Source organism: Bacillus rossius, chromosome 1 (assembly GCF_032445375.1).
Source record: "Bacillus rossius redtenbacheri isolate Brsri chromosome 1, Brsri_v3, whole genome shotgun sequence".
NCBI lineage: Eukaryota > Metazoa > Arthropoda > Insecta > Phasmatodea > Bacillidae > Bacillus > Bacillus rossius.
In genome coordinates this window covers 142,052,223-142,076,936 of record NC_086330.1, presented here as the reverse complement: position 1 = coordinate 142,076,936, position 24,714 = coordinate 142,052,223, and the positions used below count along the sequence as shown (strand labels likewise).

General features: G+C 45.7%; 1 protein-coding gene across 1 annotated transcript; it reads left to right on the top strand.

The window, feature by feature from the left end:
• The first annotated feature begins 1,301 nt into the window (after window positions 1–1,301).
• Window positions 1,302–24,109, top strand: LOC134536590 (nascent polypeptide-associated complex subunit alpha, muscle-specific form-like). The gene is made up of 7 exons (XM_063376390.1): window positions 1,302–1,442; window positions 4,071–4,317; window positions 13,879–14,108; window positions 14,537–15,394; window positions 15,573–16,499; window positions 22,373–22,428; window positions 24,067–24,109. Exons 1-7 carry the CDS (start codon window positions 1,302–1,304, stop codon window positions 24,107–24,109), a joined length of 2,502 nt encoding a protein of 833 aa, XP_063232460.1.
• Window positions 24,110–24,714: the final 605 nt, after the last annotated feature.

Here is a 24,714-nt window from a genome sequence, read left to right as displayed (position 1 = left end):
TTCTAGCCTCGTACAGGGCACAGTTTATTAAAACAGTTGCTTTTTCGTTTCCTAACAGGAATTGGATTGGGACGCGTTCTGGAATACAGTCTGCGAGATAGGTTACAGTTGTATCCCAACAAGGTAGTGCTTATTCGCTACCTTACCTGAATGTTTTGGAATACCGCCCTTAGACACATTGGTGCCGAAGTCGTCTGTATGTTGCAGCATTAACCTATATATAATCGCTTATATGAACACCGGGGGACATATTAAGCTTATCGGAGTCCCAAATAAATCTATGTGATAGCAAAACTGTTGTGTATTATATTTTATAAACTTTAACGATTCCCACAAAGAAATAGTCGCAACTTAACATTCACGGTGAAGCAGTGCGGGCACTGCTTAGCGTTCCTTCCCCCCCTTTCCCCTCCCCAATCCTCCTTTCCCCCCCCCCCCCCCCCCCAAAACGCCTTTCCCCTTCCTCTCCAACTTCCCCTTCCTACCCCCCTCTTCCTCCCTTCCCTGCCGCGCCACCATCGCACTCTGCCGTGTATTGTTCCCGGTCTTTGTAATCTCGGCACCCAGGCTATTCGCCGCAGTCTTCCGGTCGTTTGACACGAGGACTGTCACTTGGGGTTGGCGTCGCGTTGGTATGTACTCGGCTGTGAAACTTAACGTCTGTAATTGTCAGTAATTAGTATGATTTCTTGTTCTTGCTTGCGCGTCGTGGCCGCTCTTTCACTTATTCTTTTTTGCCATGTTTAGTAATGTTTGTAATTTCTCTTGGACCCTTCAGGTCAGTGCTTAATTGGATTCTTTGCCTTAGTTTCTTTTGCTCACGCCGAGTACTACCGGTAGCTTATGTAACAGTGTTTTTCTGTGGCTGTATATGGGCATGCCATGATGGCTTTGGACACTTCTTGTCAAGCTGCGTCGTAACGGTAATCGTAATTGTATGTAATTTTAAACTCTTTCTTTCTTGTTGTTGCCTAGCGGCCCATATAATTGTGCTACGTTAAACGCGTCGTCAGCTTGCCCCATTAATTGCACCATTGTTTTAACCTGTATTCCCGCAGTAATATAATTGTTATATGCATATTATATGCATTGTATGCATTGTGATTAATAAATTGGACTGTTTGTTAATTGGTATATGGACTTTGCTTTATTGTAGCACAGCGAATTTCTGCCGTCGGTCGTACTGGAACGACCATTTGTTTGTTGATTTCCCGTTTCAGTTGTAGGTGCGAGTACAACTTCTGCGCCACTCTGCTTCGGCAGTGGTTTTGCTGTGTTTTTGCTTGTTTTCTTTCATGACCATGAGCGGCTCGGGAGTCAGCTGGATCTACCGGCTTCACCGCGATGAGCTGATACGGTATCTCGAGGAGAACCAGCTGTCTGTATCAGCGAGCGACACCGTGGCTGACATGCGCGCCCGGCTCGTTCAATTCATACGCGAGGTCAGTGACGTCTCGTCTGGTGTTCCGACGGCGCAGCCCACACTGGAATTAAGTTCGGCTCCCGATAATTCCTTTTCTCAAAAACTATTTTTCTCTGTTCTCAAATCCCTTCCTGTGTTGAGTGGTAGTGAGCCTAGGCCTATTCTAGATTTTTTTCTACAGGCTGAGCGCCTCGCTAAATTGAATTTAGTGTCAGCTGGCACCTTTATGAAAGCTCTGCTTAGTAAGTGTACTGGGGTTTATGTGTCTACGCTAACATAGGCTATCGTACAGAAGGTCGATTTTCATACTTTTAAAACATTGGTACTTCGTGCTGTGTGTCCGCCACGCGTCATGGACGCGTGTAAGCGCGATTTGATTTTCAGGTTTCAGCGTCCTAATGAGTCAGTGACTCATTACATTGATGAGGTTGTTTCCTATGCAGATGTTTTGGAAATTGACATCGCTGAGCCTGAGTTAGTACAGCTTATTTTAGGTAACTTTGCGCCACATGTGCTCACACACTGTGGCATGTTAGCTCCCCCTACCACCTTCGATGCTTTGCATGCCTGGGGTAGTGAGGTAGAGGCGCGTTTATTAGCGGTGTCTTAATATGAGGCTGAGTTCTCGCCTCCCGCTAGGTCTGCGTCAGTGTCACGTGTTCGTGACAGGGAATTTCACAGCCTACAGGTTACGTCAGATTTTCATGGCAGTGACGCACACGATGCTGACACTCGTGTTTTACGCATGCATAAAAATATAGTCATCAACATTCCTCCTTTGCGCCTCGCCTTCATGACAGTTCACGTGCGCGGCGTTCGCCTTCACGTAGATTTGACAGCGGGTCGCATGCTCGCTTCCCCGCCACCAGCACGGATTGTGTAATCCCTCCCCCTGGCCGACCGCCTGCCCCGCCTCTTGACAGTTCCCAGCCGCGTCGGCGTTTGACTGACGGCGGGGTTGTCAATTCTACGCAGCCGATAAAGGATGTTCCAACATTCAGTCGCGCTCGCTGCGCAAATTGCTGCGTGTTTGGACATGTAACTCAGGACTGTGATCAGGCACGTGTTGATGTTAATGCACATAAATGTTTTTCCTGTAGGGGACTGGGTCATTACCGGAGTAATTGTCCGGGAAACGGTCATTGACAGGACGGAAGAGAGGTCATTTCTGTCGCTTCTATAGGAAAGCCTCTAGCTCTGTTTCTCTGAATTTCTTGCCCGTGTGTATTCACGAGCGTTTCTTTTCGGCTCTCGTTGATACCGGTGCTACATGCTCGGCTATTAGTGAGACGTTTCTCCAGACCTTAATCAAAACATTTCCTAAATTTTCTTTTCGTGTATTTTCTGAAAAACCAGATTAATATTTGCGTGGCGAATGGCGAGTGCCTTAGCGCAAATACGTTCGTGGTTATTCACTTTGAGATTAAACATTTTTCCTGGAATTGGAAGTTTCTTGTTGTTCCTGGTCTTTCACCTAATTTTATTTTGGGCTTAGATTTTTTGAGCAAGACTCGCAGTGTTCTAGATGTGGGCCAGCGTGAGCTCCATTTTGATTTCGCCCCTTCAGTGAAAGTTCCCTTACGTTCGCAGCCTAGCAAGTCTGTTATCTTTAAGTGCCGCGATGCTGATAGCATCGCGCAAGGGCAGGCTATTGCTGACCTATTTCACGCCTTTTCCGATGTTATCACCTCTAAATTAGGACGTTGTGACATTTTGCCGTATAAATTCTATTTAAAGGATGAAGTCCCTGTTCACGCTAAATATCTTAAAGTTTCTCCCCCTAAACTTCAGGCCATGCGCGACATCGTGGATAAGCTCTTGGCCACTGGTGTAATTTCACCTTCTACATCTGATTTTTGCACTCCTACTTTTTTAGTGCGTAAAAAAGACAGCGCGAGCTGGCGCATGGTGCATAATTACATTCCTCTGAACCATAAAATTGCTAACGACGATGTTTATCCACTTCCTACTGTTGAGTCTGCCCTTCAGCATTTAAGTTAGGCTAGATATTTTTCGGTTATTGATTTGAATCAAAGTTTTCACCAGTGCCTGCTAGATCCTAGTTGCCGCAAGTATACAGCATTTTCAACTCCTTTTGGCCATTTTGAATTTAATTGTGTGCCTATGGGTGTTAGTTTTGGCAGTCAGGCTATGAGCCGGATCCTTGATCATGTTCTATCTGATCTTAAGTATGATTATGTGTTTAATGACATCATTGATTACAGTAATACCTTTGAGGATCACATTACTCACCTGACTGAAGTCCTTTCTCGTTTACGAGGGGCCAATCTCACTGTTAACCCGAAGAAGGTTACATTAGGAAAAACATCTGTTAAATTTTTAGGTTATGTTATTTCACAAGGTAGGTACCCTCCTGATGGATCCTGACAAGAGCGCCCCTATCGTCCAGTTTCCTAGGCCTGTCAATTTAAAGGGAGTTCAGCGTTTATTAGGTATGTTAGGTTATTTTTCCAGATTTATTTATAATTTTGCTTCTTTATCTGCTCCTTTAAATATTTTGCGTAAGAAGGATACAGTTTTTGAGTGGGGCCCTGAACAAGAGAAATTGTTTCAGGTGCTGAAGTCTTGTATGGCTTCACCCCCAGTGCTCATTCTACCCGATTTTAGTAAGTGGTTTGCAGTTCAGGTTGATGCTTCGCACAATGCACTTGGAGCCGTCCTAGGACACCTGGAGGAAGGCCAGATTAGGCCCATTGCATATGCTAGTCGCTCGCTATCAGAGTCTGAGCAGCGATTAGGTGTCTATGAGAAGGAGGCCCTGGCTTGCCTGTTCGGCCTAGAAAAATTTGAAAGTTATCTGGATGCCCGGGAGTTTGATTTATATACCGACAACCGAGCCCTTAGTTGGCTGTTTAATCATCCTCATCAGCTGGGTAAGCTGGGTCGCTGGATTTTGAGGTTATCACGGTTTTAGTTTGTCATCCATCACATTCCTGGTAAAGATAATGTTATAGCCGACTCTCTCTCGCATGTTTTGCACCAGTGAATTCGAGCCCTTGGAACCCCGCTCTTCTGACGTTACTAAATTTATTACTGCCTTTAAATTTTTTCCTGAATCCTATTTTAATATTAAGGAATGTCAGACTCAGGAGCCCCTCTGCCAGCAGGTACTTAGAGATCTTCATGATAAGAAGGCTGTTCCCTATGTTGAGGAGAGTGGGATGCTGTATTTTACAGGAAATTCTGGCAGAGCCCGAAAGGCTGTTGTTTCAGCTGTCTTGAGGCCTATGGTGTTAACCTATTTTCATGCATCTCTCTTAGGTGGTCATCTAGGAATAGATAAAACTTTTCGCAGAATTTCAGCGCACCTGTTTTGGCCCGAGCTTCATGCTGATGTTCGGAGCTTTGTTCGATCCTGTCTCGACTGCCAGATTTCTAAGCCGCCGCATAATTCTAAGGTGGGTTTGTATGCTGCTGATCCTCCTGTTGTGCCCTGGCATGTCTTACATATAGAAATTTTTGGTCCTCTGACACATTCTAAGAAGGGTAATGTATGTTTTCTCGTTGTTCTGGATATTTTCACAAAATTTGTTATTTTATTACCTCTTCGAAACATGAAAGCTGCTACTATTGTTAAGGTACTTAAGGAACAGGTTTTCAAGTTGTTTGGTCCACCATGTATGGTTGTTTCTGACAATGCCCCGTATTTTCAGTCTACTATCTATAAGAATTTTCTTTTTGAATGGGCTGTTAAACCTATTTATAGTTCAGCTTATTTTCCGCAGGGCAACATGGTAGAACGACAAAATAAGGTTCTTAAAAGCATCCTGATTGCCTTCTACCGGTCTGATCAGACTCTTTGGGATTCAGATTTGGAGTACATTAATGTCGGACTTAATTCGGCTCTTCATTCTGCTACTGGTTTTCCACCTTCAATTTCGTTCCTAGGCCGTGAGCTTACCATCCCCTTACTGAACCAGTGGGGCCGGTTTTATGACCTCCGGCTAAATCTTCAGGTTAGCTAGCCCTCAGGTTAGGCTATCCTCTGGTTAACGAACGAGGGGTGTATTATGACCCTTACTTAGCCTGCGGTTGGCTAACCGGAACCTGACGAAGCGTGTGGTGTATAAATGGGTGTGTTGGTAATGAAATAAACCAGAATTTGTTAACATTTGTTGCAAGACAGTTTTTTTTTCTGGTAGAATGTTAGTCAGCTGTTTGTTTGTATTGTGATTCTGAATGTTTACAGCTGCAGTAAAGAAATATGCCGCGAACTTTATTTTGCAACAGATATAATTAAATTAACCAAAAACTATTTCGACGTCAAACCTGCTTTGTATTAAACCATAAAATTACAATTTAAGATTCAAAACCGTGTGTTTTCATTTTTACTCTTGTATTGAAACTCATGATTTTGTTAGGTTATATATTAAGCCAAAACTAACGAAGTAATTCTATACAAACAAATAAATACGGATGACATTTTTGCTAGAGAACACTTATTTCTTTCGTAAATATATTTCATAATCAAATAATATAGACCCTGTTTCGGGAAAATACTTGTCGATTTTCATTTCACTGGTGTAGGTTTCATTTTTGTACTAATAGTTTCGTATCACATATCCAAATTAATCCAATCCTGATGGAATTAGTTTGTGGTACGGTATAGGATGCTTGCTGTTTTAATTTAGTAGGTCGAGAGATCCTAGACATGTTCACTGGGGAAATAATTATGATTGTAAAATGTATACGAAAGAAATACATTTTTACAAGACCTGACATAATTTTTTTGTATCGTGATATGTTAGGTATTTTGAGTTGTGTACAGGATTTTTCAACATTCTAAATTAAAACAGCAGGTATAATGTAAAACAAGACCAACATATTAAGGGTCATGCCGATAGGATCAAGGGATAAACTTGGATACGGGAAACAGAATAATTCCAGTGCTGTTTTCGTTTTGCACTTGTGTGGCAGGTAGATAATAAGTACCTAAAGGTTTGTAAGATAGGGAAGGGATAATTGGGTAACATTTATTTTCACATTCAATTGTATTCATTGAATTAGAACCACGTCTGAAGTCGTATGAAGTGCATTTCATTCCCGGCATATTACCACTGTATTACGAATAAAAATTCACAGATACAACTTCCACGAAAACACTAATTTTATAGATAATAATAACCCTCGTTTTGCAATTGTAAAATTCACTTATTTACACATATTCTTAAGCAGGAACATTAAAGTTTATAATACATTGCATACGTTTATGTACTTCGTGATCAATAAAGTCAAATAATAATACACGACTCGACGAGAATAGAAAAGCGTGGCTACACTTTCATGTCATGTAATTTTTAATAAAACTTTGACGAATATGGCGAAGCATTTTATATTTAGTAATAAATTATTCCATCGCGTCCTGCAAATATTCAATAGAATTCCTCAAATAGTCATCATCACTATCAACAACTAACCTCGCCTGATACATCGCCATTTTATTTTCTGTTGCTTAGCCTCTGGTTAAGCAGCTAGCGGCCGGTTCATCCACCTGCTAGGTTAGCCGGGACTTTAACTGGAAGGTAGACGTTAACAGGGAGTCATAAAACCGAAATAAGAGCTAGCTTGCGGTTAAAATTTAGCCTGAACTTTAGCCGGGGGTCATAAAACCGGCCCTAAATCCTTACGATCTTACTACTAGGAGACAGTTCAGAAAACTAACATGCCTAAGAAATAGAGAATTTTGTTTTAGTAAAATGTTTATAATGTTTATTTACTAATTTTTCAGGAGTGGATGTAAATCCCTGCCTTAGTAGATGTAAACTTTCCCTCAGATTTAATGAGCCTGGTACTGGTGGTGACTCGTTCCGCCAAGATGGCTGACGCTCATGAACTTAATTCTCTGTGTCATGAAAGGAAAGCTATGCACTAATGTTTTTAGTTCTAAAAATACCAAATGTAACACAAGTGTTCAGTCACTACTTATACATAAGCTGATTTCGTCGGCCCTGCTTCGCAATTATGTTGATCACATCGTGGTAAAACGTATAATTTTTTGTTAGGTCTTGCAATACCTTTTTTTTTTCAATTGATAACAAAGACAATGCTGAGACCCACGATTGCCCTTGAGAGTTACGGAAATGCCTGTATATTTTATTCTCTTCAGGACAGAAGGATCTTTCTGCATATGAACTAGTGGTCGGAATCGTCAACACCAAACAAATAAGTTTCTATGCTTCGAGAAGAGTTTCATGCAAATCATTCAAGTACAAATATTTATGTAACTCGGCCATGCTGTTCTTGTGAAATTCTTTTGAAGAATAAACCACGGAAAGTTCGCTTCTCAGTCTGGCAAAATCGAAGAATTGTCCATAAGAAAATTTTAAGGACTGGAATAGTTTTTCGGGAAATGATCGTAAATAAACAGAAAACTCGATGAAATTGAGCAAACCAATGAAGAAGAGACTGCCAATAACACCAAATCTTTGACTTATTTTTTCTTTAATTGTGTCTATGACTTCAAAATATAATCGTCTGTAACAAGTATTCTTGTCATCCGAAATGTTATCTATCCCTTCTTTTTTTGGGCTGACTATCTTCTGTCAAGCTACCAAATTATCCTCAATTTTGCACCAGAAATCATCGAAACTGTCACGTAGTTTCTCAAGATATTGCTGAAATTGTTCTACCCTTTCAATGCATTTTTAACACCACATAAAATAAAAAAATTTCTAAACCTTGTTCCTGATGTGTTTATAATATCTCGCACTTTAACCACGTTTCAATTATTGATAATCGCTGTACGTTACATGATTAAAACAAGAAAGCTGTTGACAGGCCAATCATGGCGCTAAGATCGTCGTAGAGGAGAGTTTCCCCTTTCCCCGCTTCGATAAGCGGTGTCTGAATTTCCAGTCGGCTGATAGTGGCTGCAAGCAGGAAGCTATCTGCTTACAGCGTGCACGGCTGGGTTGTCAACTTACAGGCGGTTGGTAACGGGATGCCCAGCTGAGCAGACCTCCGCCCTCCCTCTGGCACGCACATTCGAAGGAGGGGGTGACGGTCTGGCCAATAAGAGCTCACAGCTGCCTGTATTCAAGAGGAGAAGTGCTTACAGAGGGGTGTCCACGACGGGGAAACTAGCCATTTTTCGCACTGCTGCAGAGGGGAGAGGGCGAGTAGGCAGCTCGTCCGGCTTCAGCCAGCTTGAAGGGATGACGTGTGGTTAGGAAGGGGTGTCCACTGTCTAACAATTACAAACAGCGAGTCGTCAATGCGGCGGTATGATAGAAGACTGTGTGTTAGCTATTCAAGCGTTTATCATTGATAGATGCCACTTCAGAATGCATTACCACATATGTAGGACATTTTCAAACTGTAAGCACTGCTTACAATGCTTACGTAGAATATTCGCCCCTGAACCAGATAGAGTTCATGGCTGCGAATGTGTAACCAAACAAACTTTGACGTGGGATGTACCAATATGGCGGCCATATTTTCATTCTGCCGAGCCACGCCCACATTGAGAACCAAAACATTGCATTGGTGCTACGTGTTTTGATACACAGCAACATGGTTTTGAGTTAATTGGAGTTCTTATGCGAGTATATGAAGTAATATTCGATGAAAATTAAATGATACTTGAATAAAGATGCTTTAAATATTCCTGTGGTTTATTTATATCATTTAAATGATGTGTGTCGCTCTTTGGATCACAATAAGATGTGATAGTTCTCGCCATTTTATAATATGTGTTCTTAAACTTGTGTTGGTCTCCACTTTAATGCTTTAAATGATGTTGACGTCGTTCGACCGAAGGCCATCCCAAAGCCCGACCTGCAACTGCCAGTATCCGACCCCGCCAACAGAACGCACCCCTAGTCATGGCCCACTCGAGTCAGTCGAGCACCAGAGGAACAGGTAGAATCAAGGACCATGCCCTAATTAATCAGCCACCTCGACCCCAGTTCATTAGAAATCAGACACAAATTAATAATAATGCCACTTTTTATTAAAAACCCCGCCCAAGGAAAGTGCGACGTAGAAGTGTCCGGGTCACTCACGTGTGAAATTACGTGAATACATTTGTGAGTGTCTCCCTTGCGGCCTTCAGCCTAAATTAATTAGAGTATTGTGTAACGTAATTATGACCTCCCCATTTTTGTGTATAACTCGCCACTGGAACAGTCAACAAGTGACGAACAGTCTCTGGTGTGACTCGTATTATTTGAACTTAATTTATGTGAACTTGTTAAATCTAATTCTTAGAGAGTATCTGCAAATTAGGTTAATCATTATTATTTAATGTACGAATTTAGAGCCACTTTCAATCTCTTGTTAATTAAATAATTTCCGAATAACGGAACTTTAGAAACTTTGGCGCGAGAGAACACTGAGGCCTCCCCTCGTGCCAAGGGCAAACGCCAGTACCAAGCCACTCGCTGACCGGGGTGGACGTTTGTTCCACGGGGAGTCATCATCCTTTGTCTCCACTGAAATTCACTACTGGTAACTATAGTCATTAACTCAAATCCTTTTCGTGGCATAAACTCCCCGTGCCTCCCCGGTCCTTTTTACGGTGTAGGGCCTAACCCAGCCGCTTAAGCATAAAACTCCCCGCACTAGATATTATGTTGGGCAGTTCAGCATATGGCACGGGCGAACTCCCGCCACCAATGACTTTTTGATAATCGTCGAGTGCCTGGCACCGGCAACAACGACGCAAAGGACTTGTAACTAATTTTACTGCGAGCCGCGGTCCACACAGGTGGACCCAGGTATCGCCACTTTTGTAATTTTCGGGATTGGCCGCCTCCAATCGACCTCCCCCTCAACCTCGACTGGCATGAGGTTTTAAGATTAGTGACGGCGCATCAGAGCGCCCAGTGTCAATTTATGTAATTTCGTAGGGTAATTCAATGTGCATCGTGTAAATGTAAACTGCAATTGTAACTGTTCGAACCAATTAAACGTCCACTCCGCACACTCCGTGCGCGACATGTTACCAACAGTACAAAACCGAATCCGTGTGTGTTATTGTGTGTCTCCCTAACCCAGCCAGAAATCAGCGTGTTATGCTGCACAGGGCCTGTAACGTGTTAATAGCCAGGGATCCCTCCAACCACAACCATCGCCGACGGTCCTAGCGGGCCACGCAGGGGCATTCGCACCCAACGACCCAACTTTTGGTTAGACACAGAGCTAGCATGGCGCCCTCCCAGGCACATTTTTATTAAGAGCCAGTTTTCCCGCTAGGAACCACGCCCGGTCTCGAACACGAGACCCCGGACGACTGCAACGTTTTGTTGAATTACGCTGACATCGTCCAGGCGTGCGGCCCCTTTGAGTCCGATATGTCACCGCCCAAACACCATCACCCTCTATTGAAACCTCCCACTAACGAGTGAGTGTGTGTGTGAGTTGGTCGCCCGGCAAGAGGTTGCTGTAGAGCCTGTGTGCCACACCCCTAAATGTAATTAAATATATATCATTGTAAATTGTTTTTATTGTTTCCCGGGTGCGATGTGATGGCTGACCGGCCGGGAGGGTTTTTATGTACTTTTATTTAGAGTTGTGTATTTAATTATAAGGACTCTTCCGGACATTCGCGAAGCACACCGAAGGAAACCGAAGCCAGACACTATTTAAATATATTTCTTAATAATTGTAATTTTTATTATCCTTTTTAATATTCAGCAAGCGTCAAGTAATTTTTAAGAGTGTTTATCCTGTTTACTATAAAAGCCCGGGGCATGCAGTCTTACAAATGATAATGGTAATTGTGTTCGGCACGAAGGACGCCATGTTTCCTGCCGCGAGTTTTGTCTCGCCCTAGTCTCCTTCTTCAGCAGGCCGAGAGCGGATGTCTCTGCAGACACCCCGAGGACATCACTATTGCATCACTGATAGGTAGCTCTGTAAACTTAATTAATCCAAACCACTTTCTTTTTCATCCTCGGGACAACTCTCGGTCGGTGGGGGCTGTTTATTAATTCGTGTTCATGCTCTCAGAAGTCTTTTAACATCTTCTCTCTACGTAAAAGCTTGGGGCGGCCATGTGTATGGTCCGCCTCCTCAACCTATACCGATTCGTACCTTGGGCGTTTCAACCGTGTAAAGGGAGGAGTGTAGAAGGACGTGTAAAGTATTAATAAATCAAACTAAACGAGTCATGTGTTTATGTGTTTGGGGGCCACGTGGGTCCTTACTCCAGTCAGCGGCGTGTGGGACGCCCTAAGAGCCCACTGCAGATAGGTAGGAGCATGCCCGACGCTGAGAGCGGGCTCGGTATAGGAACAGTTGTTGACACTGAGGTCAGGAGGGCTAATATCTCGCCTCATGCGGGCCACATAACGCCCTGAATAAGAGTCTCTAGTCGAGTCCACGTGCCCACTCATGTGGTGGTGCCCAATATCTCCACAACGAGTACAAAACGTAACACCGGTAGGCCCTCAAAATAATAGTTTGAAACTTGGAAACTTAAATTTTGATTTTTATCCAACGTAAGATCATTATTTATTGTTACCTATATCAAAAGATTTTTTTGTTATGTGCAGGATTTTTCAATTTTACAACAGCAAGCATCATTTACCACAGATTGATAATTAGCAGATCATGCCATCAGGAATTCAGAATCAAGTGCTAAACTTGGATACGGATTACGGAAAAATTACCCTTCCATGGCTGAGGCATACACAAGATTGTGAAAACAATCTTATATTTACAATTCTCCAATAAAAGCTGACAAATACTCTAAAACTAAAGTTTAAAAGTTCAAACCAATCTCATTACTAGCCTGAGAATATATCAACACTTGAACTTCACACATAAAAACATGCTTATTATCCAACTTATAACAACCTTTGTATTCAGTACTAAAATATAATTTAATTCATAATTGTTAAGCATAAATTTAAAAAATACACTACATCACGCTGACGTCGTGGCCGTTAAGCCCGTGCTCCGCACCGCCAGTCCCGTATCCCGTTTTCGGAGCGCGCCCCTTGCCCAGCCGGATTGAGTCAAGCGAGTGCCCCGGGCGTGACCTCAATTAACTGAATTAAACATCATGACACGAAACCCCGGGGGCTCAACTACAGAAAACAATTCCCAAACGAGGCATTAGGACGAAATTAATTAATCACAAGCAGTGAGCAAGTGCGTCGTAGAGACTCCGTGCGTGCGCGGCACGCACGGAACAGTAAACAATCCTCGTTACTAGCCAGAGCAGATACTGGCCTTGATTAATTGGCCTATGATAGTTGTCAGCCAAAAAAAGGGAATTCAAACCCAAACAGTGCACATTCAGACAATTTGTAGTTAAATTTACAGTCGCCAACTTGGTGCTGCTTTTTAAATTAGTAAATCACTTAAAACAATTGTTAAACCTTAGGCAACTATTTACCAGGTGCAAAGTTTTAATCAAGCACCTGGGGCATGTTTTTTACTCATCATATAACAAATCAAATTATTATAAGTTTTTGGTGACGACTCACAAAGAAGAGAAAGTTTCTCTTCCTTGCGAGGCGGCCATGTTCGGCAGTCTCCAACCACTCGGCGCCGGGAACAGACGTGTGTCCGTGGGCAGCATTCAAGTTAGTTTCATTGATAATTTTTATTCTGCACTACATCTTCCAATTTAAATCCTTTTATTAATTCACCGCTGCCCATGTCGACTCGGCACTTATTTTACGGAACCGGGCCTATCCCGACCGTCTTCATTGTGATACCGCGCTGCGTAGCGTTTCACGGAACTTACGGTACTGGCCGACTCCAGCGAGAGTATTTTTAATTAAGGACGCCGTGCATATACCTGCCGGCTGCACTCACGTAAGTGTTTCTCCGAACTTAGGAGCCCGCTCATCGAGCCCCCCCCCTGCACCCGTTAACTTTCGGCGCTGGCCGTCTCCAGCGAGCATCGAACCACGTCCCGCGAGACTGCCACGGTAACCATTTCAGTGTCGCATAGTGTGGTGTTTTTTTGTTAATTGTGTAACATCTAGACGTCGCCAAGTGTTGGTGAGAGTTTTTGTAGCGGGACTGAACCGCGGAGCGGACGTATAGAGCGTACCATGTACCCACGCGGATCCCCGGTGAAGCTCTGAAATTAAATATAATTATCACCAACTTGTGTACAATCATTTTCTGTAGTTTTACGTCCTCCACACGGCCGAGCGGCCTTCACAGCCAAGGGAAAACCATTCAGGTTAGATTCAAGCAGTGTACCTGGCGGGGCACGCGGGGGCAGAGTACCCACGACCCAACATCAATGGCCTAGCAGCCCGCTAGCCTGGCGCCCCTCCGGACAACAACAGCATCGCGACTCCAAAGCGCCCGTCAGGTACTCCCCGGGCCTTTCACAGAGGTTGGGTGACAGCAAATGGCGCCCATCGTGGGGCATAACTACAGCAAAAAATTACGAAAAACGCATTAAGATCAGACAAAGGGGACAGAAGACGGACATTTTAGACGTGCCTGTGGAATTTGGCGTGCAGAGGAGCAGCGACAAAGGGACCACCCGGAAGGGCGTGTCATCGCCCGCACCGACCCTCAGCCAACTTTCACTTTCACGCCCACCCCTCCTCTTCTGACCTCCAGCGAACATCCTAGCCCGTGCACCACCCCCACACCCCATCACATCCTCGGGCTCTCAGCTATGTGCGGCTGTCCGGGCTCTCTCGGCCGCCGCTTCGCATGCCCATCCGCACTCCCACTCCTCCACCACGTCCGTTTCCGTCCTCCGCTTTGTGCGGCTATCCAGGCACTTGCCCAACCGACGTGCGCGAACCCGCGAGCAGACGTACCCACGCGCACAACGCCACGAATGAAAAGACAAATCGACACAACGGAACACGCACGGCAGGGTGACGATATGTGGAAACCTGTCGTGTACCGGAGGAAGTAGCGTGGGCTACCACTGCGACGAATGTGCCTACCTATGGCATCGTGGCTGTACCAACGAACGTGAAGGGACCTTGCGGCGCGAGTCCTTCACCTTCACGTGAACGCGATGTACCGCCCAGTGACCACCCAGGTGCGGTATCCGGCAGCGACGCTAGCAATTCCTCCCCTACGAGACGCCGCGATGCTTCACGACATCCATACGCAACCCACGCCGACGCATCACGTGCTAAGGGTGCTGTACGTTGCCAGAACGACATCCGCAGAGCATCGAGACGACTCTGCATGTACACCACAGGCCACAGTATCACGAAGGCACGTCCAGACGACACCCGCACCGTCAAGTGTAATGTTTCCAACGCCTACCATCCCGACACCGACGCTCGTCATCCCGACGCCGCAATCATGCTCCCGCCACCTCCTGTCCCAGAGCCACCAGTCTCAGCACCTCTCGTAGGCCTGACTCCTCCCTACACAAGCCCGAACACACCGTCGCCAGCGAAACCACGTTTTGTCGACCTGATGCCGCTCATCCCGACGGTGATGACGCTGGACCCGCCGAGGCCAACAGAGCGACGCACGACACCGACTGTCCCGCCGCAGTCTGCCACGCCGTCCGGCACCCGCCTCGTGTCCGAGACGCCTCCCGACGCCGGAATGACCTTGCCACTGCACCTGACCACCGTCATGATGCCACGAAGGTCAATTCCAACACAACCTGCGTCGTTTCAGTCACGCGACTTGTCCCGGGCGCCGCCAGACTCGACGCCGACATGTCGCGCCACATTGTCGCCACCACCTGGCCTCGATGTCGTGCCGCCATCGTCGCTACCGCCCGAGTGCGCAGTCACAAACGGGATGCTGTACGACGCAATGTCCAGTGCCCTGATGCCGAGACGCCTGAGTGAGGCCCCGCCGCCTGTATTGGCTCCCCGGTGCCCGCCTGGCTTCGAAGCACAGTCGGTTCACCCCGCCAGAACGAGACCGGCGTGCACGCCAGTCTCCACAGGCACCATGCCACCGCGCATCGGCCAGCCTGCCACAGCAGCCGCCGAGGAGGCGCGCACTCCGGCCTCCACAGGCGCCATGAGGCCGCCCCTCGGCCAGCCTGCCACAGCAGCCGCAGAGGCGACGCGCACTCAGGCCTACACAGGCGCCACGACGCCGCCCCATGGCCAGCCTGCCACAGCAGCCGCCGAGGCGACGCACACTCTGGCCTACACAGGCGTCACGACGCCGCCCCTCGGCCAGGCTGCCACAGCAGTCACCGTGGCGATGCGCACTCCAGCCACCACAGGTGCCACGACGCTGCCCCTCGGCCAGCCTGCAACAGCAGCCGCCGAGGAAGCGCGCACTCAGGCCTCCACAGGCGCCACGACGCCGCCCCACGGCCAGCATACCACAGCAGCCACCAAGGAGGCACGAATCCGACATCCACAGGCGCCACGACACCGCCCCATGGCCAGCCTGCCACCGCAGCCACCGAGGAGGTGCACAATCTGGCCTCCACAGGCGCCACGACACCGCCCCTCGGCCAGGCTGCAACAGAAGCCGCAGAGGAGGCGCACACTCTGGCCCCCAGATGCGCCGCGTCAATACCGCCCTTCACGCCATTGTGGTTGCACCACCTCCGCGCATCATACGCGCCGCTGAAGGCACCAAACCACCTCCGCCCACCGCGGAGGATGCGCCACTGCCGCCCGCCACGGAGGGTGCACCACTGCCGCTCGAAACAGAGGGTGCGCCACTGCCGACCGCCACGGAGTGTGCGCCTCTTCTGCCCACCATGGAGGGTGCGCCACTGCTGCCCGCCACGGAGGTTGCGCCACTGCCGCCCGCCATGAAGGGTGCACCACTGCTGCTCGAAACAGAGGGTGCGCCACTGCTGCCCGCCACGGAGGGTGCGCCACTGCCACTCGAAACAGAGGGTGCGCCACTGCCGCCCGCCACGGAGTGTGCGCCACTGTCGCCCGCCATGGAGGGTGCGCCACAGCCGCCCGCCACGGAGGGGGCACCACTGCTGCTAGCCACGGAGGGTGCATTACTTTCGCCCGCCATAGAGGGTGCGCCACTGCCACCCTCCACATGCACCGCTGAAGGTCCCATGCCGCCGCCGACCGCCACGCGCGCCATCTTGGGCGTCCGTCTGCGCCAGTACCTCACGCGCCACATCGCCGCCTCCCATGCCAGCTGCCCACGCAGCGTTCGAGGCGACGTCCGCCTGCGCCAGCACTTCACAGCACCTGGAGCATGTTTTTTACTCATCATATAACAAATTAAATTATTATAAGTTTTTGGTGCCGACTCACAAAGAGAAAGTTTCTCTTCCTTGCGAGGCGGCCATGTTCGGCAGTCTCCAACCACTCCGCGCCGGGAACACACGTGTGTCCGTGGGCAGCATTCAAGTTAGTTTCATTGATAATTTTTATTCTGCACTACATCTTCCAATTTAAATCCTTTTATTAATGTACCGCTGCCCACGTCGTCTCGGCACTTATTTTGCGGAACCGGGTATATCCCGACCGTCTTCATTGTGATACCGCGCTGCGTAGCGTTTCACGGAACTTACGGTACTGGCCGACTCCAGCGAGAGTATTTTTAATTAAGGATGCCGTGCATATACCTGCCGGCTGCACTCACGTAAGTGTTTCTCCGAACTTAGGAGCCCGCTCATCGAGCCCCCCCCTGCACCCGTTAACTTTCGGCGCTGGCCGTCTCCAGCGAGCATCGAACCACGTCCCGCGAGACTGCCACGGTAACCATTTCAGTGTCGCATAGTGTGGTGTTTTTTTGTTAATTGTGTAACATCTAGACGTCGCCAAGTGTTGGTGAGAGTTTTTGTAGCGGGACTGAACCGCGGAGCGGACGTGTAGAGCGTACAGTGTAACCACGCGGACCCCTGGTGAAGCTCTGAAATTAAATGTAATTCTCACCAACTCGTGTACAATAATTTTCCGTAGTCTTCCGTCCCCCACACAGCCGAGCGGCCTTCACAGCCAAGGGAAAACCATTCAGGTTATATTCAAGCCGTGTACCTGGCAGGGCACGCGGGGGCAGAGTACTCACGACCCAACATCAACGACCTAGCAGCCCGCTAGCCTAGTGCCCCTCCGGACAACAACAGCATCGCGACGCCCGTAGCGCCCGTCAGGAACCCCCGGGCCTTTCACAGAGGTCGGGTGACGGCAACGCATGCACTTAAAAATAGGTGTAGGACTCTGGTAGAACTGAACAAGGTTACAAGAAGTGGCACAAGTACCCATGCAAACTGTTGCTATTTTCTAAGTTATCCAAGATGGGTTAATTTGTGGTTAGAAATATCGCTACAGCCAATGAGGCTGAAATGTAAACAAGTTTTACAATCTGAAAAAATTAACACAGTAGCTTGGTCCTACATAAAAATATGTTTATCTGCTTGTTTGGTCATTAGGTTGCCATCAAATAGTGTACAATAAGCATAACCATTCACACATTCCGAACATATTAAGATTTATTTAGTGTTCAGTGTCGTATTACGAGTACATGCCAATTTAAATTTAACCAATATAACCTAAAAGTAAAAATAACTCACTGGTGATACTTTAACAAGCGCATAAACAGAAAAACAGGCTTCAAACAATACATAGAACAGTAACTAATAATAAAATAATCGATAAATACCAGTGAAAAGAGTTTTTATTAGTACTTTCTTTCTCCAATTGAAAATTAGATTTTCGTCCAGTTCGGTTACTACAGCCGAATGCTACACAAGTCATTTTCGTTTATCCCACATCTAGTAACATGAAATAATAAAGGTAACAGATATTGTACACATTTTTTTATATCAATATATTCACGAAATGTTAGTTTTAAGCCACTAAATACACATTTACACCAATTTTGAAGCTCAACACCACCACCTACCCAATGCAATCATATGAGTGTTTTTCGGAAAGTGGACTCTACCAATATGGTAGCGGGACAGTTCCAGCTGATTCTCTCCCTGTCCCTCTAGACGTCATACCCCCCTCTTACTTTAGAATAATTTGTGGCCCCCTGTGTGTGTGTATATATATTTATGTGTGTGTGTGGCTGTGTGTATGTATATATATATATATATATATATATATATATATATATATATATATATATATATATATATATATATATAGATCTCGTGTGTGCGTGTGTTTTAAAAGCATTATTGTAAATATTTAAATCATATTTTTCTAGAGTATATGAGCTTATAAATTTTTTTTTTTTAAATTATGAAAATTGTATTTTTTTTTTTTTTTTAGTTTCTCTTATTCTATTTGGTGATTGATAAACATCATTCTAAAATATATTGTAGTTTACCAATAGTACACTGTTTTGAAAAGTTAATAAAGTTATGTTAGTTACATTTAAATGCTGTAAATTGTTGTAAATGGTTGGTAAGTTTAAGTTAGCGACATTATCAACACTTAACGGTGTTTCTAGGAATGTTAGTACTCAAAAATACATTTTTAGGAGGTTTTTTTTTTTCCAGATGAGTGCCTATTCTACGAGATTAACTGTTTCACATAATTATTTACAAAATAAACGATTTACAAAAATTTCAGTTTTAAAGTTACTTATGTTTCATTGCCCTTTTGCCATCATGTTTAAGGTTGGGTCAATTTTACGATTCTTAAGTCTATGTCTTTTAGATTGCGAAAAATTGTTTTGATTATTAATTCATTGTTTTCACAAAAGTGTATGGAATATGATGTTATTACTCTACAGCAACAAAATTTGAAACGACAAAAGAAAATCTTGCGATATCGCCATTGTAAAACAAGGGAATTTTAATTTCACAGGCATTCTTCAGGCCAAGCCACTAGGTTCGCTGCAGTCAGTTGTTGCCAGCACTGACCATTTTAAAAGGCATAATTGTCCTATACTGTTCACCTAAAATATTTGATATAGGTTAATGCTGCCACACGCAGATGACTTCGGCACCAACAGGGGCTAAGAAATTTTAACTAATTCTAACTTCAAATAGACTTCGAGCTATTAATAAATTCATAACTGATGCAACCAAACATTGAACGAACTTTTACAGCTATAATAAATAACTAGAACTAGAGAAAATTTGAAAAAAAAAAAAATATATATATATAAAGGGGATAAATAACTTTGTCTCAAATGTGTTTACATTGTAAGATCATTCCATGTCGCTAGAATACTCTGCACGCATCTGCCCCCCCCCCCCCCCCCCTAAATTAAAGACTTTCCTATATTGTTTTACTAAAATATTTGTTTATTCTTTAACCAATTTGAAAACATGAATCAAACTGAGACTATTACTGGCTGGAACTGCTTAATTTCTGTACAACTTTTAAAAACAACAACAAAATCGCTTGCACTATAAATTAAGTCAGGCGCAAGATCGCAAAAAAGGAATAATGAGTAAACAAATACGTTTCCTAATTATAAGGTAATTGCATGGTTGCACAATAGCGTGTGTGAGACTTGCTGGCTAGCAGGATGATGCTTTCCGCCAGTGTGAACGAGTTACGAACCATATGTTGCTGCAACAATCGAAGCATCGTCAATTTAAAATTTATAGGTACATTATTTTATTTTTTACACGGATTAAATACTTTCAATACGACTTAATACGAATTTTTAATTTATTTTAGCTTTATAAGCTCTTATTCGCCAATCAATCCTTCACAATTTTAATGACATTGATAAAGCTCGGAAGAAACTGATTAATTTCAGCTAGTTCCGTTGGTTACATTCCTTTTGTTTGGAAGAAAAAAAGATACTGGCTTCATTCTTTTATTTCAATAAATGAAAACGATTTTCGGTTCTTTTTGTATCAGTTCTTCAAGTAAATTTATTATAAAAAAATGTTTAAATGAACTTTGTTTAATATATTTACCGAAGTTACTTATCGGGACTCGGGAATTCTGCGACTGTAAATACTGCGCTGTTGGCAACAGCGATATGAATTTTAAGTCTTTCAAGTTATGCAAAGAAATTAGGAAAGTATCTAAATGTTAGCAATTGTCAGTTGACGACATGCAGTAACGTAATCAAAGTTAAGTTTTAACTTTGCCATCGCCATGTTGGTCTGTTCAAAACATTGCGGAAATAGTACTTGACCACATATGATGATGCTTAATAAGTATTCGTTTGAATCCCCAGCATAACAACATTTACTTTCATTTCTTTCATTAAAAAAATCATTTAAAACAGTTTTCACAATACAAATACTAAACTTAAGTAAATGTTTCGGGTTTAAAATATATAGTACAACAATTAGCTAAATGAAAAAAAAAATGGAAGAGGAAAGGGCGAGTAGAAGTAATTGATCCCAATATAACTTCTCAGGTTTTATTTCCCCAGATATCTCTGGGTTAGGAATCTCTCAAGTGATATGATCGTCTGAGCTATATATGGGACCAGGTCATACTCTGGTCTCTGACCTGCATTTACACTACATATTTTCATACAGGAGACATATCAGGTGTGCAAGGCATGGCGGAGTGACAAGATGGAGCAGTAACAGCCCCGACTTCACACCACCCTATTCCAGTTCATCACCCTGGACATCATAGGGCCGTAATCCCATACATTTATAGAAAAGTGTATACTCATGTTGGTCACAGACCTATTTACATACTGAGTAAAGGCCTACCCCATCAGCAACATCCAAGCCATCACAATTGGCAATATGCTCCAATAGGAATGGTTTCCTGGGGGGAGGGGAGAAGAGTTTATCCCCAAAATGTCCTCACATACTACAACAACAGCCAGTTTGTTGGAAGGAAGGGGTAGGATTGGTGCACAAACTGGTGCATCAAAGACCAGAAGACTGCCTACCACCCCAGAAGAAGGAATCATAAGCTAAAGGTTCAGATGAGGCTGAAACTCGGCGACGACCATGCGAAATGGGACAAACAACTGACCGAATACCTCTTGTTTATCCGCGACAAAGAATGAAAAGTGAAAGGGGTTGATGTACATTGCATGGGTACACACAGATAATAAAGAATTAAACTGCCATTTTGTGCGAGGAAAGTGATTAAGATCAGAATGACCAGCACAACCAGGGTAGTAGACAAAGGGTCCTACTCCCCTTTGTTGACTACCATCAGCCCTAATTTTGTTTTAGATACCTGGGGTGTGCCTAGTGGGGGCTGGCATGAATGAGGTTTGACTTTGCTCTGGGAGGGTGCCAGGCTAACTGTTGCGGCTAACTGATACTTTCTCGTGGGTTGTTGGCCCCAGCTTGGCCCACTAACCTCGGAGGCTGAGTTTTAATTAGAAGCCGAATCCACACCAGACACTCGCATCGCAGGTTAAACTGAAAATAGTCTCTGAATTAGAGAATCATTTGGAAAATACATGGTTTTATTAACATGTGACTTGGTTTAAAGATTTACAGATTGTGAAGGCAATCTACAATAACACTTAAAAGAATGAAACATGAAACATAACTTATCAATAATTGCTCGCTGTGCTTAGTCCTTGTTCCAGTAATTTCTAGGAAATGAGGGTGGTTAAAACATATAGCTCGAGTTATGCAGTGGGCGCCAAGAATGTATATTAAATTGCATGAAACAATATTACTTGAAAAGCCGGCATATGTATGCACAGCCGATTTAAGCAAAGTTATATTCTGGAGATTACCCGTACATTAAATTATAAACCATGTAGCGAAAGTGTCACATGGAGGATGAAGCTAATGATGGCCAGGTTGTGCCCTGCACCATAAATGGTCCAGGGATGCGTGGAGAAATAAGCAAAAAAGGTTTAGGTTGAAAAGTTAAAATTACCAGAAATACTGTGTTCAATGAAACAACGGTGATGGTTCCCCATGGGATTATGCGTCTGCCACGGACCATGTCCTGATAAAGACTGAATACTGCTGTGAAGTGCAGGGGGTGAGAGAGGGGTAACAGAGCTGCCGCCTGCCAAATTGCATAAAAGAACGAAAACTAATTTTACGTGAAACTCAATAACTAAACACTTTGACGTGTCCCGGCAACAGTGTCCGGTACTGGAGTGGCTTTCGGTAGGGGGGGGGGGGTGAAAACCCCCCGGGGCGTAACGTCCTATGTCGTTACTGCCGAACAGTTCCTGCAGCCGAGAAGTCAGCCGGGCAGAGAGGGGCTGCAGCCTCGGGCCGCAAGGTGGGTCGGTGGGTCGCTCACTGAGTAGGGCGCCGTAGGTCGGCGAGCCGGAGAGGTGGGGATTTCAACCAGAATCAGGGTACTATTGTGGGGTTGATGGGTGAAAGAAGAGTTGGGGGTGTGGGAAGAGCGAGGACCTGATTGGAAAAGAGTCCGGAGAGTAAGGGACAGTGTAGAATTGGTAAGGATGAATGGGAAGGTAGGCAGGGCTCGGCTCGACCAAAAGAGGTTGGCTGGTGAAGTAGCCCGGCTGGTATGCTGGCATCTGCTCCTCCTTGTCTCTCAGATGTTGGTGCTGTCAGAGATGCCTGCGACCTGCCCTCTTGCTAGGCATGAAGAATGAGGAAAAGGAGGGAGGGAAAGGCCCCTTGAGCGTAATCCTCGAAAGGCCGCTCCAGGAGGAAAGTCCTAGAGCGTAATCCTCAACAGGCCGCTCCAGGGGGGGGGGGGGGGGTTTAGAGCGTAATCCTCAAGAGGCCAATCCAGGGGAAGAGGGATGCTAGAGCGTAATCCCCAAGGGCCGCTCCAACGAAGGATTCCAGAGCAATATCCAGAAGGCCACTCCGGAGGAAGGAAGGAGAGAGAGATTGAGAGTGAGAGAGGAGAGGAGGGCAGAAAGCACCACACCAAATTCCAAATTCCTGCTTTATTTCCCCAGATTTTTCTGGGGTAGGAATCTCTGCCTGGTACAGTGCAAGCCAAGTTTATATACAAGTTGGTTACATTATCATTACAGTCAACATTTGCAGATTTAGCCTTTGCAGCATGTTCTCTAATATTTCATGGACTGTCCTGGTAATATGCTGATTTCTGAATCTCGGGATGCTCCCAACAGGAGCGGAAGCCCGCTCCTTCCCTGAGTAATGCCACAATGAATCCCAATTATGTACATTCTGCAACGAGCACCTTCTATTGGCGCTGGGTGCATCACCATCTTACAGGGTAACTAGCTTAGGCATAGATATTAGGTAAAATTACCCTGCAGTGTCGGGGCAGCCATGTTCGTTTCAGGGATTAGCATGCAGCACTCGCACAAGGGGTCCGAGGCCAAATGCAGGACACGACAATTCGCCCCCTCCCTCTGTGGCCTCGGCCTGGATCGTCACACCTGCCAGAGGTCAGTAACCTGGGCTTCAGTCCCAGGGCTGATCCCCCTACACTGGCCACTACACTATGGTGAGGTTAGCCGGTAACGGGCCGGTCTGACCAGCCGTTCCCGTGGTCGTAGGGTCCGGGATGTACGGCCCTGCCCTGGTGGAAAGGGGCTAGTAGGTTCCTGGGGTTTCGGGGGTTCTGAGGATGGGTCGTCGAGCGGTGAGTTGATTGGGACATCCTTTTGGGGTACACCGGATGTTGAGTCTTGATCACCCTGCTGGGATTTATGGAATTCTTGTTGGTGGACCTTGACGACTTTCCTAGGCATCTGCTGCAGATAGAAAACTTTTCCTCGTTTTCCCACTTCTTGGTATGGACCCTGCCAGAGTGGAGCAAGGCTGGCACAGAAGTTGTCCTCCTTGGAGGACAAGGGGTGTGTCTTTCAATACGCGAGGTCCCCTATTTTGAGAGATGAGGCCGGCTTGTCTCTGGAGGTTGTGGCTTGTGTCCGAATGTGGTACTGTTATTGGTGTTCTCTGGCAGCTTGTTGTCTCGCTTCAGCTTGGGAGCAAGGACATTTCTGTGAGACACCCTTATCTGCGTCGGTTTGGGCCACTGGTAATTCCCACTCCCCTGGTCGCCGGAGGTCGTTTCCCATCAGTAATCGTTTGGGGCTGCAGCATATTACATTGTTGCATCTGGTCCGGAGTGTGACGAGGATGGCAGAAATGTGTCGATCCCATTGGCGATGGTCCTCGCGGAGTTGTAGGCGTATGCCCTTCTTTATTTCTTGGTTTTGCCTTTCGGTTGGGTTTGCCTGAGGATGGTATAATGCGGTAGTCCATATTTTGACCTGCCATCGTTGGCAGGCATTGCTCCACTGTTCCCCGGTAAACGTTTTCCCATTGTCACTGAGAATTTGCCTGGGGAATACCCAGTGAGGAAAGACCTCTGTCTCCAGGATCTGTATCACCTTCGGTGCCTTAGCGGTCTTCATGGGAATAGCTTCCACCCATCGAGAGCATAGGTCAGTCACCACTAACAGGAATCAGTTTTCCCGGGTGTTCTTCAGGTATGGCCCCATAAGATCGACTGCCATGGTCTCCCACAATCGTTCAGGTTGCCGGGGTTTTAGCTGCCTGTGTCCGGTTGGGCGATGTGCTTTGGTGGTGTTGCATTGACGGCACCGGC

Coding starts and splice junctions, on each gene's coding strand:
- LOC134536590 (XM_063376390.1), top strand. CDS start 1,302: ATGAGCGGCTCGGGAGTCAGCTGGATCTACCGGCTTCACCGCGATGAG. Junction 1,443..4,070: donor TCGTTCAATTCATACGCGAG/GTCAGTGACGTC, acceptor TTTGCAGTTCAG/GTTGATGCTTCGCACAATGC. Junction 14,109..14,536: donor CACTCCCACTCCTCCACCAC/GTCCGTTTCCGT, acceptor GTACGTTGCCAG/AACGACATCCGCAGAGCATC.